The sequence below is a fragment of the Chlorocebus sabaeus genome, chromosome 10 (genome assembly GCF_047675955.1).
Source record: "Chlorocebus sabaeus isolate Y175 chromosome 10, mChlSab1.0.hap1, whole genome shotgun sequence".
Classification (NCBI taxonomy): Eukaryota; Metazoa; Chordata; class Mammalia; order Primates; family Cercopithecidae; genus Chlorocebus; species Chlorocebus sabaeus.
Window position 1 is genome coordinate 1253388 of NC_132913.1, and position 18945 is coordinate 1272332.

At 46.2% G+C, this 18945-nt stretch overlaps 1 protein-coding gene across 3 annotated transcripts in view; it reads right to left on the reverse strand.

Annotated features, from left to right (window-relative positions):
- The window catches only part of FAM168B (family with sequence similarity 168 member B), a 38754-nt gene that overhangs the window by 5889 nt on the left and 13920 nt on the right, over window positions 1–18945 (reverse strand). For all 3 annotated transcript variants that reach the window (XM_008019147.3, XM_073019578.1, XM_008019148.3), the window contains 3 exons: window positions 18067–18150; window positions 1833–1975; window positions 1551–1728 (listed from right to left, as the gene is read on the reverse strand). In XM_008019147.3, coding sequence (XP_008017338.1) covers window positions 1551–1728; window positions 1833–1975; window positions 18067–18150 — 405 coding nt within the window. The remainder of the gene's footprint in view (window positions 1–1550; window positions 1729–1832; window positions 1976–18066; window positions 18151–18945) is intronic.

The window sequence follows — 18945 nt, forward strand, 5'->3', positions numbered from 1 at the left end:
AAAAGTTGTAAAATGAGCCAGGTGTGGTAGCACACTTATAGTCCCAGCTACTCAGGAGGCTAAGTTGGGAGGATGGCTTGAGCCCATGAGTTCCAGACTACAGTGCACTACTGCACTCAAGCCTGGGCAACAGGGCAAGACCCTGTCTCAACAACAACAAAAAATTAAGGTGGTGAAAACAAATAAATAAAAAACAAGAGGCTGGAAACAGTGACTCATGCCTGTAAGCATAGCACTCTGGGAGGCCGAGGCGGGTGCATCACCTGAGGTCAGGAGTTCGAGACTAGCCTGGCCAACATGGTCAAATCCCATCTCTACCAAAAAGTACAAAATAAATTAGCTGGGCATGGTGGCGGGTGCCTGTAGTCCCAGCTACTGGGAAGGGTGAGGAGGGAGAATCATTTGAACCCAGGAGGCAGAGGTTGCAGTGAGCTGAGATCACACCATTGCACTCCATCCTGGCCAACAGGGTGAGACCCTGTCTTAAAGAAATATTATAAATAAATAAATAAATAAAACAAGAAATGATGATTCTAAACTACATGAACTTCTGAGTTAAGAAAAATCTGTTTTTCCTACAACTGCAGAAACTCAGCAACTACCTGAGTCCATTTATGGACCAGCAGCACCTCCAACACGGTGGCCTTCACTCACCTGGCCCACACCCAACCCGGTGCCCGCTGCCCTCCCTCCTTGTGCCTCAAACCAGCAGTTTCTGTCTACGCCCAGTTTCCTGTTCCTTGACAGATAAGTATGGGGAAAACCAAATCAGAGTCTAGGTTGAAGCACACATAATATCCCAGAATGCTTCTCTCTGGCGTAATTTCCTTACACTGAAGTCAAGTCCAGAAAAACAAGGAGGAAACAGTACGCTTTTGTGTGGGCATGACCTAAAGGTGGCCATACTGACCCACAGACCAGGAGGTGAATCCATATGGGTGGTCATATGGATTGGGTGGTCACCCAATCCCTAGACATCAGATCCAGCCCCCAGAGCTTCCACAGAGATGTGCCCATCCTAGACAGGAGCCTCATCTCTCCATGGTTTATTTTTCTTAGAGGAGGCCTTGGGAAGTAAAGTACAATAGATGAATGCCGAAGGATTTCTACAGGCAGCTGTTCCTTCTATCAACAGACCAGCTCTCCTAAATGCATGAAAACGTCCCTATGAAGACAACTGACCTTCAAAGACAAGCTCCCCTCAAGGGAAAGGAAGAGGGCCAGCCACCCCGGGACACACAGTGTCCTCCTCCTGCTCAAGTCTTACGTGGTTGTGGGGGTGGGAGGAGAGGGGGGCACATCCTGCATTGCCAAATGGCTCAGTTCACCAACAAAGTGAGCCCATCAGATTCAGAGGGGCCTCCACAAGAGGTCACTCAGGGAGGCAAAATAAAAGAGAACCTGCTGTTTCTTCCCCAAAGAATTTTCTGTCCTTCCACACAACTACAGCTATGAAAACCCAGGGCCAAGGGTCAGAGGATTTGTGAGCTCTCCCCTGCCCCACCTCTAGGGGACACCACAAGGCAGACACCGCAGGAACAAGGACTTACCTGCTGACATGGCCATGGTGGTCCCAGCCACCATGCCCATGGTGACCCCGTTGCCTCTAGGAGGGGGGATGGGAGCAGGGTACACTGTTGCCGGCATGCCGTTGGGCTGCACCACCGTGGTGTGGTGGATGACATGAGGCGGCGCTGCATACAGCGGCTGTGTGTAGTACGTGCCTTGCTGTGGGGAGAAGAGAGACAACTGACGCAGGGTCCCAGAGCCAAAGGATGAGTGCTCAGTTGGTACCAACCCTTCCCACACGACAGCGTCTACCCGAAGCGTACCTGTGCGTACGGGCTCTGCTGCGGGTAGGCACTTCGCACGGGGTACACAGCAGTCTGGTAGGGGTTCGGGGAGGAGGAGTACGGCGGCACAGCCCCGCTGGTGGGGGAACAGGACACTTTGTAAGGTGTGCCAGGAGTGTAACCTGAAACAAACAAGGCAATGGCCTGAGTTCACCCAAGCCGGTCCAGGCACAGGGAGAGACACATGCAGGGAGGAGCCAAGTGGCGTGTCAGCCCCACGCACCTCGCCAGGCCTGCTGCCACTGCCGCCCCCACTCTCCTCCACTAAGTTCTGACTTCATTTCTCACTTTGTGTGCGTGTGTGCATGCACGTGTGTGTGGCGGCAGGGTGTTGGGGAGGAGGAAAAAATACCACAGGAGAACGTTCTACAGATGGAATGCTCACACAGGACAGGAAATAAAAACTGTCTTGTCCTGCTGGAATTAAAATTGGTATGGCCTTCCTGGTGCTAAATTTGGCATCCAAAGTATATATGCCTTTTAATCCCACAATTCCGCTTCTAGAAGTCTGTCTGAAAGCAGTGCACATGGATCTACGCACACAGAGACTTCACTGTAAGCTTGCTCATCATAGTGGTGTTTGTTACGGCAAAAACAGGAGATGCTTGCCCAACACCAGGACAGGCTAAGCACTCTATGGTAAAAAGCCCTCTGGGTCAAGAGAGAAGGCTGAATACACATACTTGCTTTTGTCCCCACATAAAATGACATGAAAATGACGATAAAGCAGATTAAGAGAAAAAAGACATAAAACTCACCAAGAACAGAAGAGAAGACAGCATGCTGAAGCCTGGCAAGCTGAAGTGGAGGGTGACTGAGCAGACTCGAGAGGAAGGCACTCTTAGCCAACAGCGAGGAGCAGCTGGCACCAAGACAGCCCTTCCCCAAAGCCCTGCAAACTGCTGGCCACCAACCCACCTCCAGAAGCAGATAAAGAGGCCCGATCTAGTAAAGTGATTCAGTTTGCTGAATAAGCAGTTAAGTGTCCCTTCCTGATCCCAACAGAGAAGAGGGGCTTGGTCTCAGGGGAGGGAGAGGGTCTCTGGACAGCTATGTTCACAGCAGCCATATTCACAATGATCAAAAGCTGGCAATGGCCCAAACGCCCACCAGAAGATAGATGGGTAAACACACGGTGGTGCATCCATACAAATCCGACTGAGCAAGCAAAGGACAAACTGCTGATCCATACAAGCACATGGATGAATCGCAAAGCCACACCATGTCAAAGAAGCCAGATACAGGGACACATGCTGGATGCATGTACTGACAGAAGCTCTAGGGAAGACCAACCTAATCCACAGTCATCAAAACCCCAGCAATGGTGCAGGAGCCAGACGGGCAAGCGAGAACCTTTCCAAAAGAGTGCATTTACCCAAATGTGGTGTCGGTCACACAGCTGTGTACGACTGTCCAAACACACCAAACTGTACACTGACGGTGGCGGCCACACAGCTGTGTACAACTGTCCAAACACACCAAACTGTACACTGAAAAGGATTAACTTGTACTATGTAAATCAAACGTCCATACAAGTGCTTATGGCATCTCACATTCCCATGGGTGAGAGCAGGAGGGGTGGAGCACTCACGCTGCCCGTGTCAGCACCTTCACAAGCCAGGCACACGTCCCCCAAGATCCAGCAATCCAATCCCAAATATTTCCCCCAGAAAAATGAAAACACAGGTCCACGACAGACTTGTAAAAAGTGTTCAGTCTTATTCCTAATAGCCAAAAATGGGAAATAATCCAAATCTTCAACTGGAGAAAGGATAAATCATGATATATCTCTATCAACATTACTCAGCAATCAAAAGGGAAAAACATGGATGAATCTCACACCATGCTGAGCTTTCCAAAGAAGCCAGAAACAGAACGGCACATATAGCAACGATCCCATTTATTCCCTAACAACAAAGAAACTTACCTACAGTGACGGAAATCAGAGAGGGGAGAGGGCGAAGGAAGCCTTCTCGGATGATCAAAGTGTTCCATGTTTTATTTGGAGTGGTGGTTCCATGGGCATGTACAACTGTCAAAACCCACCCAGTCGAGCACTTAATATGTGGGTGTTTTGTGCATAAATTATACTCAAGTGTTAAGAAATGAGCTGAGTATAAAGAATTTCGGATCACCTGAGCTGGAGGTCAAGGCTGCAGTGAGCTGTAATTACGCCACTGCATTCTGCCTGGGCGACAAAGAAAGGCCCTGTCTCAAAACAATAATAATAATAATGATAGTTAATTTTTAAAACTTTTTACACAATTGGGCTGTGTTTAGCAATATGTACGTGTGTTGTTTTTTTGGTTTTTTTTTTGAGATGGAGTCTTGCTCTATTCCCTAGGCTGGAGTGTAGTGGTGTAATCTCAGCTCACTGCAGCCTCTCCCTCCTGGGTTCAAGCAATTCTCATGCCCCAGCCACCCGAGTAGCTGGAACTGCAGGCATGTGCCACCACACCCAGCTAATTTTTGTCATTTTTAGTAGAGACGGGACTTTGCCATGTTGGCCAGGATACTCTCAAACTCCTGGCCTCAAATGATCCTCCTGCCTCAGCCTCCCAAAGTACTGGGATTTCAGGTGTGAGCCTGTGTATATATATGTACCTGGTCTGTATATTTCATTTTAATTTGAAAGGGAAAGAGAATGACTGCCCCCCTAGGAAATTCACTAGTCTGGGGCCTTTTGTTTTGGGTGCCAGAGAAATTCTGTGACATGGATATATTGCACAGTGGTGAAGTCTGGGCTTTTCCACCTAAATACTGCACACTGTATCAATTAAGTAACATGAAGGCCTCAGCGTTAGCCTTCTCAGACTCCCCTGCAGGCCCTTCTAGGTCTCACAGTGGGAGGTGCTGCAGCTGAGACCTGCGGCAGGCCAAACAATAGGTGGTCCTGTCCTGCACAGCAAAGTGGGTGCTCACACGCACATCTGTCTGCATCCAGAGTCCTGACCCTTCGACCCAAACCAGGCAACTCCGAACCTCAGCTAGTCTCCATCTGAAGAAAGAAAAGATTCCTCCAGGGCTCCCTATATTTTGAAATTCACTCACTGCTATGTTAACCGTAAATAGAAACACTGCCAAAATTTGAATACAACAACTTTTAATACTGGTGCTTAGCCAAAGGAAAGCAGAATACACAGATTTTCCATTAGGATTTGGAAAAGCAAAGTTTCAAGACAAGAGCAGTTACAGAGTTCCCTTCTCTGGCTGCTCATTTCCTCGTCTTTAAGAAGGCTAAAAAAGGAAAGTGAAAAGGAAAGCTTCACAGGTGTATACATGTTAAAACTCATCAAACTGAAGCTTTAAATCTGTACGCTTAGTTGTATGTCAATTACACCACAACGAGGTTGTATAACATTTTCTTTAATTAAAAAGAAAAAAGTAGCGTGAACGCCATCAAAGAATTATAAAGGAAAAGGTAGTGTTTGTCTAGCCATGTACTGATACGCCCAGGAAGAGACCTGGGACAGTCCAATTCCCCCTAAGTCACTAGCTAACTCAGGGAAGGAATGGAAAAAGGAAGCATGGTGTGTGGCGGGCACACATGTGACTAGTCATGGTGACTGAGGCATTACACCATCACAGAGAGGCTATTCACCATCAACATGGGGCCATGCCCTGTCACAGCAGAGATGATCAGGATAGATCCAGCCCTCTCCATAAGGTGCTTGGCCTCGGGGGAAAAAAATCACAGGAAAACAAAACCACCAACATACCAACATTTTATGCAGTCTTGGCAAGCAATGAGGAGTCAGCTCAGAGAGGGGCGGGTGGGGCAAGGCTGTCTCAAATGAAAGAACTGTGGGGATGAAGGAGGTCAAGGGTCATCCTGGATGGCTCCCTTCCCTCCAGCCACACCACGTCCTTCATTTCCCACCGCCGTGCAGCAGCCAGACACCAGCAGGTACCTTCAGCTGTACCCAAAGGGGGACACTGCCGAATGGGATCCCCGCTGTCCAGCTTAATCCCAGTTTCTGCCTCGTATTTCCACTAGCCTGAAAAGAGATCCTCCTAGAAGTCAACAAAGTCTTATCTGACCAAGATGATAATTTTTTATAAAAGTGTCAAAACACAGAGCTACTACCCTCTGTGTGTCACATCCTGAGAACTGATGCCAGACTTCCAAGTTGGGAATCTCATTCCAAACTTCCGACCATTTAAACGAACAAACCCACAAGGTTCCCTTTCTTCATACAATTAAAAACATTCATGACAGATAACTGGAAATATGAACACTGTTTACAATCTTGGTAGTAATAAAGAAAAATTTTTTAGGTGTGACAATGACACAGTTCTTATTTATCCTTTAAAGATGATATTTAAAAAGCTGACGAACATAATATCTGAGATTTGATTCAAAATAATATAGAGGAAAGTGGCAGGAGCCCAGATAAAAAAGATCAGCCAAAAGCTGATAACTGCTAAAGCCAGGCAATGTGTAGGTGGGAATTACATTCCCATGTACTTGTGCTAAAGCCAGGTGATGTGTGAGCAGGAGTTTTTGTTTTGTTTTGTTTTGTTTTTTGATGGAGTCTCGCTCTTGTTGCCCAGGCTGGAGTGCAGTGGCATGATCTTGGCTCACTGCAACCTCTGCCTCCCGGGTTTATGAGATTCTTCTGCCTCAGCCTCTCAAGTAGCTGGGACTACAGGTGTGCACCACCACACCTGGTTAATTTTTGTATTTTTGGTAGAGATGGGGTTTCACCATATCGGAAAGGCTGGTGTCGAACTCCCAACCTCGTGATCCGCCTGCCTCAGCCTCTCAAAGTGCTGGGATTACAAACGTGAGCCACCACGCCTGGCTGTGAGTAGGAATTATCATATTCCCATGTATTTGTGCTAAAGCCAGGCAATGTGTGAGTGGGAATTATGTTCCCATGTATTTCTGTAAATACTTGAAATGTTTCCTAATTACTCTTTTGAAGTCAAAGTATTAAAAAATATAAGGAAGACTGTTATGGATTAAAAGAAATGGGACATAAATTCAACTTTATAAAAAATTCACGGCCGGGCGCGGTGGCTCAAGCCTGTAATCCCAGCACTTTGGGAGGCCGAGACGGGCGGATCACGAGGTCAGGAGATCGAGACCATCCTGGCTAACCCGGTGAAACCCCGTCTCTACTAAAAAAATACAAAAAACTAGCCGGGCGAGGTGGCGGGCGCCTGTAGTCCCAGCTACTCGGGAGGCTGAGGCAGGAGAATGGCGTGAACCCGGGAGGCGGAGCTTGCAGTGAGCAGAGATCCGGCCACTGCACTCCAGCCTGGGCGACAGAGCGAGACTCCGTCTCAAAAAAAAAAAAAAAAAAAAAATTCACTATGTAATGTTGAGTACATTCTGATTCCAAACTTTTTTTTTTTTTTTTTGAGACAAGAGTCTCGCTCTATTACCCAGACTGGAGTGCAGTGGCACGACCTCGGCTCACCGCAAGCTCTGCCTCCCGGGTTCACGCCATTCTCCTGCCCCAGCCTCCCGAGTAGCTGGGACTACAGGCGCTCGCCACCATGCCTGGCTAATTTTCTTTTTTGTATTTTTAGGAGAGATGGGGTTTCACCGTGGTCTCTACCTCCTGACGTCGTGATCCACCCGCCTCGGCCTCCCAAAGTGCTGGGATTACAGGTGTCAGTCACCATGTCCTGCTCAAACGGTTTTTAAAACTTGGGGGGGAACTGGGCAAATATAAATTTGAACTACTTTTAAAATTAGAGAACTGCTGTTTCTAAGTGCGGGCATGCAAAAGCACTCCTCACTCATGTTAGGGAGGGCTACACTCAAGTCTACTGGACAAGACACAAAGGATTCTGAATTGGTTCCACAAGAAGAAAAGAAAAACCACACAACACTCATCCTTACATAAGGTAAATACGGGGAAAGATCACTGGGGAATCTAGCTGGTGGGTACCGCAGACATTCACTGTACTGTCCGCTTGACTTTTCGGTATACATAATTTTTTTTTTTTCTTTTTTTTTGAGACCAAGTCTCGCTCTGTTGCCTAGGCTGGAGTGCAGTGGCGCAATCTCTGCTCACTGGAAGCTCCGCCTCCCGGGTTCATGCCATTCTCCTGCCTCAGCCTCCGGAGTAGCTGGAACTACAGGCGCCCGCCACCACAACTGCCTAATTTTTTTTTTTTTTTTGGTAGAGATGAGGTTTCACCGTGTTAGCCAGGATGGTCTTGATCTCCTGACCTCGTGATCCACTCATCTCAGCCTCCCAAAGTGCTGGGATGACAGGCATCAGCCACTGCGCCCGGCTAATTTTTTTTAATAATAATTAAGGTGGAAGGCTGGGCGTGGTGGCTCACACCTGTCATCCCAGCACTTTGGGAGGCCGAGGCAGGCATATCACATGAGCCTAGGAGTTGAGACAAGCCTGGCCAAGCTGGCAAAACCTTGTCTCCAAAATTAAAAAAAAAAAAAAAGGTAAAAATACGCAAGGTGAAAAGTATACAGTACTTTCAGATGCTGACACACAACTGAGAGAGTGTACGCTAGCCAGAAATCTCCATGGAAATGACAGTCATGTATGAGGTAAAAGAACCAGTAAGGAAGCTAGCTGAAAGGGCCCGTGGATCACCATACCCAAATGCACCCCTAGAAGATGAATTATAGTCAGGCGCAGTGGCTCATGCCTGTAATCCCAGCACTATGGGAGGCTGAGGCGGGTGGATCACCTGAGGTCAGGAGTTTGAAACCAGTCTGGCCAACATGGTGAAACCCCGTCTCTACTAAAAATACAAAAGTTAGCCAGGCTTGGTGGCACATGACTGTAGTCCCAGCCACTCGGGAAGCTGAGGTGGGAGAATCACTTGGACCCAGGAGGTGGAGGTTGTAGTGAGCAGAGATTGCGTCAATGCACTCCAGCCTGGGCAACAGAGAGAGATTGTCTCAAGAAAAAAAAAAAAGAAGCAGCAGAATACAAAATTTTGCCCAGCCTTTAAAAAGGCCATCAGCAGGAAGGGTTTTACAGCAGTCTGAAAGACGCTCATCTGGAAGATGGCCTGGCAGTAAGGCATAGGCTGGAAAAAAAAGAGTCAAACCATGCCACTGGACACGTTCAGTCTATACAGCCAACGTGCAACAAGAAGTTACAGTTCTATGTGATAACTGATTCACTAAAGAAAGAATGAGAAGAAAAAGGAAAAGCTGTTAGAAGTTGTTAAAACAAGCAATAAACCCACGACCTACATCCATCAACATTGCTAATAAGAAAGTCCTTGACCTTTTTGTTACTGTTCAAACTGCAGAAAGAGCTCAGAGTGAAGAGAAGATGCAAGCTGCCAACCTGACCGAACCTCTAATAGAGAGTATAAAACCAAAGTAAGGAAAATCTGAGAACACCTCCCTTCAAAGAGGGAGTCTCTGAGTCAGAAGCGCTCATCTGGCCCACCACATCCACTGAGAAAAGGTGAAGTCCTTTCTCAGGCTTCATTTCCTTAGGATATACAGTCGAGGGGCCCACCTATGATGTCTTCCTTTTCATTTACTGAAAGCCTCAAGCTGCAGAAATCCCTTCAGCTAGCCCTAGGTTTCCCAATCCAATCACCCACGGTATTTTTGTTTTTGTTTTGAGACGGAGTCTCGCTCTGTTGCCGAGGTTGGAGTGTAGCAGTGCAATCTCAGCTCACTGCAATCTCTGCCTCCCAGGTTCAAGTGATACTCCAACCTCAGCCTCCCGAGTAGCTGGGATTACAAGCATGCACCACCATGCTCAGCTAATTTTTGTGTTTTTAGTAGAGACGGGATTCACCCACGTTGGCCAGGCTGGTCGCGAAGTCCTGATCTCAAGTGATCCACCGCATCCGGCCTACCCAAGGTGTCTTACAACACTAACCTCACATGCAGGTTTTGCTGAAGCAAAAGGAGCGACTGCTCCAAGAAGGAAGCATGCATATGCAACTCAGCATGCAATGCATGGGATGCTAAACCTGTGCATTTCACACATGCACATTTTACTTAAAACCAAAACCAAAAAGGAACTAAACAAATATTAATGATGTGCACGCTCAAGTTACGGAGGCCCACAACTTACTCTGAAATGAAACCCATCAAAACATAAGATGGACTGAAGGATGGATGGAGTAACGTGTATGTGATACAAGTAAAATGTTACTTGTAAAAGTTGACTTTAAAAAGTTTAATCGTAGAATATTACCATCCATATATAAATGATCACTGAAATTTCTGCAGCTTTTCTGTGATATTTGAAATTTTTTACAATAAAATGTTGGAAAAAAGTCAACTACTTCTAATCAGACCAATAGTTTTTAATATATATTATCTTACTGTTTTCTCTTATGACTGTGCGGCTATGTTCTAACGCTCACCAGAAAACTTTGGTCTTGGTTTAGGCATGAATGTTATACCATTTTCTAGCCAGCATTTAAGAAAAGTGCATTTCAAGTAAGGCAAACAGGTCTCCCTATCAATTTAAGACTTAGTGTGGGGCCAAGAGCTATGGTGCACACCTGTAATCTCAACACTTTAGGAGGCCAAGATGGGAGGATAACCTGATTCCAAGAGTTCTGAGACTGGCCTGGGCAGCACAGCAAGACCTCGTCTCTACAAAATAAAGATTAGCCAGGCATGGTGGGGTGTACCTGTAGGCTCAGCGACCTAGGAGGCCAAGGCAGGAGGATCGCTCATTGAGTCCAGCAATTCTGGGTTACAATGAGCTATGACTGTACAACCACACTCCAGCCTGGGCGACAGCCTGTCTCTAAAAACTAATAATTTAATAATTTTTTAAAAACTAAGTAAAAACAAAATTTTAATTAAAAATAAAGACTTAGTGTGTGCTTGTCACCTTCCTTAAGTTTTTTTTTTTTCATTCAGCACTAAGTCCAACATATCCCTCTATAGTAATTCAACAGGAACTTCACAAACTTCAAATAAACAAATATACACAATTACTTCATCGTACCCAAAACTATACACTGCCCCCTGAAATACCAAATTCGTTCAGTGCTAGGTCTTTCCAAAACAACAGCTTTCCAGATTCTCCCGCCCCAAGAAGCCCGTCTGTGCCGATGCAAGCCACGCGGCGCGAAGAACTTTTAGAAGCTCCCTCCTTCCACTTTTACCAAACCTGCGAGCAACCCTGGCTGGGCCCTCAGGAAGGACATGCACAGGGTCACTGACTTTAGAATGCCAACTGTTCGGGAACCAGAAACTTTTTATTTAAATAGGTCATTTTTTTTTTTCCAAAAGTACTGTGTACCACACAGATTTTTATAATAATTTTTGAGTAAAAAAGACATTTATTTAGAAAATTTTAAAAATTCAGAAGCCTAAAGTACATGTGAGGAGAAAAGATCTGCACCAAAACACAGCATCATGAAATTTCTGAACACGAGGCAAAAATCCTACAGAGCAGCAAAGAAAAAACAATGTTACACTCAATCAGGCACCAACAAGGTATCCCAATTCTCAGCAGCAGTGGTGGAAGCTCGAAAGCCATTGAGCAAAGGCCTGAAAATTCTGGGGGGAAGTAACTGCTACTCTAGAATTCTATATCCAGACAAACCATCAACCAAGTGTGCGTGCAGAATACAATGTTTACAGACATGGAAAATCTCAGAATTGTGACTTTTCCATACTCTCCCAGGTGCTTACTGAAGAAAATCCCCCGCCAAAGCCAGAGTAAACTAGGAAAAAAGAACAGAACTCAGGCAGAAGGGAAAGGCAAAAGCAAGCCCTGGGATGATGAGGAAGAGTGACCCCCCAGGGTCTGGCCCAGAGGACAACCAGTCCAGGTAAGAGAGAGGAAGGGAGGGCTTCAGAGCTCACCAGGAAAACACAACACACAGGTATCGGAAATTGCTAAGAAGAGATCTCAACACATCGGGGGTAGCTGGAGGTTAAGTAATGCTATGGTCACAGAAACCTAATCAAATACACCAGGTAAGTACAGTATTAATTCCAGGGAAATCACAGTAGATGCAGAAGAAATTGCAACAGGGCACAGGACAACAGGGTCGCCACATAGAGGACAGAGCTGTCAACAATGCTGATGTGACCACAGTAACAGAACTGGGAAGGAAGGCAGGGGCAGCAAAGTGAGAAGTCAGTAAAGCAGTGCCACTGTACGGAAAGAAGCAGGGAACAGCAGAGACACATCATGTGGACACACGGAAATCACAAGCAAAAGCAGCTTTAAAGAATTAAAGAGCTCGAGTTTGCCCGTGGGGAGTGAAACGTGGGGGCTCCCACAAGGGAGGAGGGAACTGCTACTGTTCATTTTAAAAAGCCTTTTGGAGCGCTGCGATCTTTTACCTAAGTGAATGTAAACCTTTAAGAGGGAAAGAAACAGGCTCCACAGGACCTCACAGTCTATTAATATTCCAAAGACTATTCTCTCCTGCTTGGCTGCCATGTGTGAGGTTTAATTTTTAAACAAACCAAGGGTTTCATTTTATGGCTGTAATTCTGAGTTCAAAAAGAAAAGAAACGCCGGGTGTGGGGGCTCATGTCTGTAATCCCAGCACTTTGGGAGGCTTAGGTGGGTGGATCACCTGAGGTCAGGAGTTCAAGACCAGCCTGACACACATGGAGAAACCTCGTCTCTACTAAAAATACAAAAATTAGCCAGCGTGGTGGAGAGCACCTGTAATTCCAGTTTCTCAGGAGGCTGAGGCAGGAGAATCGCTCTGCCTCCCAGGTTCAAGTGATTCTCCTGCCTCAGCCTCCCAAGTAGCTGGAACTACAGGTGCCCGCGACCACGCCTGGCTAATTCTTTTATTTTTAGTAGAGACAGGGTTTCACCGTGTTAGCCAGGATGGCCTCGATCTCCTGACCTTGTAAACCGCCCGCCTCAGCCTCCCCAAGTGCTGGGATTACAGGCATGAGCCACTGCACCCAGCCAACATTTGTATCTTTTAAAAATAAGTGCTAATGTAATAAACATCTAAACCACCTTGTAAAGAACAGACTGTTTTGACAATTTCAGATCCTCATTACAAACACTAGTTATAGGTCCCTGTGACTCTAAGTGGGAGCAGAACAGAGGCCTCAGTGTGCTGGCCCAGCTGACATCTGTGCCTGATCGTAGGCTTGGTGCTGAAATCCTCCCGTAACAAATCAAGGAGTTATCTATCCATTATTCCAACGCCAAAGGTGAAGTTAAACAACTTACCCAGGGAGTGACACAGCCAGGAGTATAAGCCACATCCAGCTAACTCCACAAACCAAAGCTCTGATTCCAAAAATGGACAGCCCAGTTGTATTAATTCATTCTCACACTACTAATAAAGAAATACCCGAGACTGGGTAATTTATAAAGGAAAGAAGTTTAATGGACTCACAGTTCCACATGGCTGGGAGGCCTCACAATCATGGTGTAAGGCAAAGGAAGAGCAAAGGCACGCCTTACACAGCGGCAGGCAAGAGAGCGTGTGCAGGGGAACTGCCCTTTATAAAACCATCAGATCTCATGAGACTTATTCAGTATCACGGGAACAGCACAGGAAAAATCCACCCCCATGATTCAATTACCTCCCACCAGGTCCCTCCAATGACACGTGGGGATTATGGGAGCTTCAGTTCAAGATGAGATTTGGGTGGGGACACAGCCAAACCACAGTCACCACTCTTGATGTGTGCATACACAGCCTTGTTCAGGAGGACAAAATGAATGACACCTTCTCCATTTCCAGATTCCGAAAAATAGAATTCTTCAGCAAAAGACATCTCATCACAAGGTTCTCAGATTCCTCTTATGTTACAATTGGAAGAGGGCTAAGAAATACGTGGCATTTGGATTACAAAAGTGCTCTGGAAGCCAAACTCCACATATACAGCATTGAAACCACAAGTCAGCATTGGGTACAAACTGGATGGCAAGAGAACCAAAAGAAAGATCAAGAAAGCAGCAGGGCCGGGTGCAGTGGCTCACTCCTGTAATCCCAACACTTTGGGAGGTCAAGGTGAGAAGATTGCTTGAGCTCAGGAACTTGAAACCAGCCTGGGCAATACAGTGAGACCCCATCTCCACAAAAATTTTTTAAAAATTATCTAGGTGGGGTGACTTGTGCCTAAGGTTCCAGGTACTTGGGAAGCTGGGGCAGGAGGATCGCTTGGCCGTGAGCCAAGTTCATGCCACTGCACTGCAGCCTAGGCAACAAAGTGAGATCCTATCTCTCACTCACACACACACACACACACACACACACACAGAGAGAGAGAGAGAGAGAGACAGAAAGCGAGAGAGAGAGAGAAAGAGAAAGCAGCAGGAAGGGAGAAAAACTTCTCTTTTAAATTTTTTATACTGATAATTTTGGCTTGCTCATCAGAAACAGGGATAGGCTCACTGAAAAGGGAATTTAAAAATTCAAAACATGAGGCTGGCTGTGGTGGTTTATGCCTGTAATCCCAACAGTTTGGGAGGCTGTGTTGGGAAGATTCCCTGAACTCAGCAGAAAAATGCTATAACTGTACCACTGGACTTCACCTTAGGTGAAACCACAAGACCCCTGTCTCTTAAAAACAAACACCTAAGACATGAAAACAGAGAGGATCCCAGAAAAAGATGGGCACACAGCTGTGATCCAGACTCAGGTCAGATGGCCAACAGCACTTGTGGGACATCAGAAAGACTTTCTTTTTTCTTTTTGAGACAGAGTCTCACTCTGTCACCCAGGCTGGAGTGCAGTGGCGCGATCTTGGCTCACTGCAACCTCTGCCTCCCAGGTTCAACTGATTCTTCTGCCTCAGCCTTCCGAACAGCTGGGACTACAAGTGTGTGCCACTACACTCGGCTAATTTTTGTATTTTTAGTAGAGACGGGGTCTCACTATATTGGCCAGGCTGGTCTTGAATTCCTGGCCTCAAGTGATCTGCCCACCTTGGCATCCCAAAGTGCTAGGATTACAGGCATGAACCACCATGCCTGGCTGCCTTGTATTTTTCATTCACCAATTTCACAGCTTCTCCTACAAGACCAGAAGATCTGGCACTGGTGCGCCAGCAGTCTGGCACCCAACTACTGCCTGGCACCCGTCAGCGGATGCCCCTCTAAACAAGGCAGGGCATTTGGGCAGCTGCAGTTGCTACCTGCCTGTCCCTGCTTCTGGATTACAGAACAATTTGAGAGCAGTCTTGGAAAAGGGACAACACAGGCCTTACCTCCCTATGAGAAAGGAGAGATGTTCAAGAAGATGGGTGACAAGCTGGGCATGGTAGCTCACGGCTATAATATCCCAGCACTTTGGGAGGCTGAGGCAGGAGGATCACTGAAGCCCAGGAGTTTGACCAGTCTAGGCAACACAGTGAGACCCATCTCTACAAAAAATAGAAAAATTAGCCGGGTGTGGTGGTGTGCACCTGTAATCCCAGCCACTTGGGAGGCTGAGCGGGGAGCATTGCTTGAGCCTGGAAAGTTGAGGGCGCAGTGACGTGTGATTGCACCACTGCACTGCAGCCTGGGCGACAGAGCAAGACCTCGTCTCAAAATAATAATGAGATGGGTGGCACATGTTCCACAGGGCACCCAAGGTGGGAAGCTGTGAGCAGCACTCGGCCTCCAAACACCACCCTGCCTCTGCGAGGCAGTGCTGCACATTTTTGGCAAGAACAGCTCTGTCAGCCTGAAATAAACTCAAGGTTTTTCTTGTAAAATAAAAAAGTTGAAAGTTTTAAGTACATTTTCACACTGATTTGTGCCTCCATGAAGACATGAGTAAAAGTGGGCTACCTCTGAAAATCTTAAAAGAGTAACTTATGTTATGGTGGTCTACAGCATGATCATCACATGCCACATTCATACGTATGCCGAGGATACAAACTTCAATCCATTCCTACCATCACACACAAAAATTAACTCCAAATGGGTCACAGACATAAATGAAAAACCTACAAGTGTAAAACTTCTACAAGAAAAAAGAAGAAAATATTTGTGAAGTTAGGTTACACAGGTTTCTTTCTTTTTTTTTTTGAGACAGTCTCGCCACCCTGTAGCCCAGGCTGGAGTGCAGTGGCGTGATCTCAGCTCACTGCAAGCTCCGCCTCCCAGGTTCTCACCATGCTCCTGCCTCAGCCTCCCGAGTAGCTGGGACTACAGGTGCCCACCACCATGCCCAGCTAATTTTTTGTATTTTTAGTAAAGAGCGGGTTTCACCGTGTTAGCCAGGACGGTCTTGATCTCCCGACCTCATGATCAGCAGGCCTCGGCCTCCCAAAGTGCTGGGATGACAGCCGTGAGCCACTGCGCCCAGCCAAGTTACACAAGTTTCTTAAGTACGGTACCAAAAAGCATGATCCATAAAACGACTAACCCTCATCAAACTTTTTTTTTTTTGAGACGGAGTCTCACCCTGTCGCCCAGGCTAGAGGGCAATGGCATGATCTCAGCTCACTGCAACCTCTGCCTCCTGGGTTGAAGCGATTCTCCTGCCTCAGCCTCCTGAGTAGCTGGGATTACAAGAGCGCACCTCCAAGCCCAGCTAATTTTTGTATTTTTAGTAGAGACAGGGTTTCACCATGTTGGCCAGGCTGGTCTCGAACTCCTGACCTCGTCACCCGCCCACCTCGGCCTCCCAAATTGCTGGGATTACAGACGTGAGCCACCGCGCCTGGCCCAAACTTTTAAAACCTCTGCTCTTTTAAAGACACTGTTAGAAGAATGAAAAAGCCACAGACTGGGAAAAAACATGCATATATCTGGTAAGAACTCTCAAAACTCCATGATAAGAAAACAGTAACTGACATACAGTAAAAGCTGTATACAAATTCTTCACCAAAGTCATACAGAAGGCAAATACGCGCATGAAAAGATACTGCTACACATTCACTAGAATGGCTAGAATTAAAAAGACTGACCACACCAAGTGTTGTTAAGGATGTGGAGGAACTGCAACTCACAAACACTGCTGGCAGGAATGTAAAATGGTACCACCATTTTGGAAGACAGTTTGGCAGTTCCTCACAAAGTTAAATACACACCTGCCATAATAACCAGCCACTCGAATCCTCTGTATTTATTACTCAAGAGAAATCAAAGCATATGTTCACACAATCAACTGCATGTAAATATTAACAGCATTTTCATTTCTAATAGCCCAAAACTGCAAATAACCCAAATGTTCATCACATGGTGCATGGATAAGCAAACTGAAGTATTTATTTCCATACAACCAAATACTACCTAACAATAAAAAGGAATGAACTACGGACACACACTACGAGACGGATGGTTCTTTCAAGGCAAAACACAAAAGGAAAACCACTCTAAAGGGGAAAAAATGGGCCAATATAGCAAACAGCCAGGGACTGAAAGTCGAGACTCTTGGCATAACTGTGCCTTATAGTCATGGGAAACCACTGAGAAAAATTCATCTGGGAGCATCGCTCTGGTTTAAATGGGAAGAACACTAACCAGGGAGAGAAAGCTTGGGAGCATGACGACCAAGTCAAGAAGGTTTTTTTCAGGCTGTGAACTACAGGCTGAACAAAGGTGGTCATAGTGGAAATGGAAAGGAAGAGATGGATGTAAGGACAGAACATAAACACAGAATTTTATGATTCACAAAACTGGAAGAATTTGGGGAAAGGACACTGCTTTGTGTCCTCCTCTGTCAGAGTTAACTGTGTGAAGCAGCAGCCCCAGGATTAAGGCCACACCACAGCCTCAGATCAGAGTGTGCACCACCACTGCTGCGGGTGAAAAAAGTCCAAAAGGAACCAACACCGGAGAGTGCAGGCTCCTAGGAGGAAATCCCACTAAATAACCAATCTCCTCACGATTCAGACCCAAACCAATTCCACTTTCAATAGTAACAGTGATTTCCAAAATCTAAAAATATTCATATATACCTTACATGGAAAATAATACTTTTTAAAAAAATATGATCAGAGTGCTAAAGTAGTCAAATAAAAAATTATCTCTAAAAACATTAACATGGAAATTCCACCTGTTAGCATGGCAAGAGTCTTCAGTTTCTAATAGGTGATACTACTTCACGAACAGATGCTCTGGCGGAGTTAACTCTAACAACCTAGTGATTACAGATTTGCCTTGTGGGAGGACATGTGAAACACAGTATATAAAGCTGTAGTGCAGTGAGAATTAAGCTTTTGTTGCACTTATCAACAGGCTAATTTAATGAACTTGAGAAATCGACTCAACCAAGTCCTAATTCTATACCCACCCTTCTCAAAATCCATCCCTTGACTTTTCTCTCCCAGCTGTACATACAAAGCATTTTATCACCCAGCACATACCTGTTTGGAAGGTAGGATTTGCTCCAGGATACATATTAGGAGAATAGGCAGGAGCTGCTGCTGCATAGCCCATGGGAAAACCAGCTGAAGAAAAATACAGAACAATCTCATGTCATCAACAGAAGCAGTGACGCACAATCACCAGAGTTCCTGCAAAGCCATCACTCTTACCTTTGTCCCCAGAACTCCACAGACTGACTTAAGCAGCCCCGAGAGCACTATGTGTGGCCAACGGTGTGTCTCTAGTTGTCTTCTTCCCACAGAACTTTGTTTTTTGTTGTTGTCGTCTTTTGAGACAGAGTTTCGCTTTCGTCGCCCAGGATGGAGTGCAATGGCACAATCTTGGCTCACTGCAACCTCTGCCTCCCAGGTTCAAGCAATTCTCCTGCCTCAGCCTTCGGAGGAACTTACAGGTGCATGCCAACACACCTGACTAATTTTTGTACTTTTAGTAGAGACGGAGTTTCATCACATCAGCCAGGCTGGTCTCAAACTCCTGACTTCAGGTGATCTACCCACCTCAGCCTCCCAAAGTGTTGGGATTACAGGTGTGAGAACTGCGCCTGGCTTTCCCTCAGAATTTTGATAGGTCACAATTATATATTTTATTTTTTATTTTGGGGGGGGACAGAGTTTCACTCTTGTTGCCCAGGCTAAAGTGCAGTGGCACGATCTCGGCTCACTGCAACCTCCGTTTCAAGCGATTCTCCTGCCTCAGCCTTCTGAGTAGCTGGGATTACAGGTGTTTACCACCAGGCCCAGCTAATTTTCGTATTTTTAGTAGAGACAGGGTTTCACCATGTTGACCAGGCTGGTCTTGAACTTCTGACCTCATGATCCACCTACCTTGGCCTCCCAAAGTGCTGCGATTACAGGTGT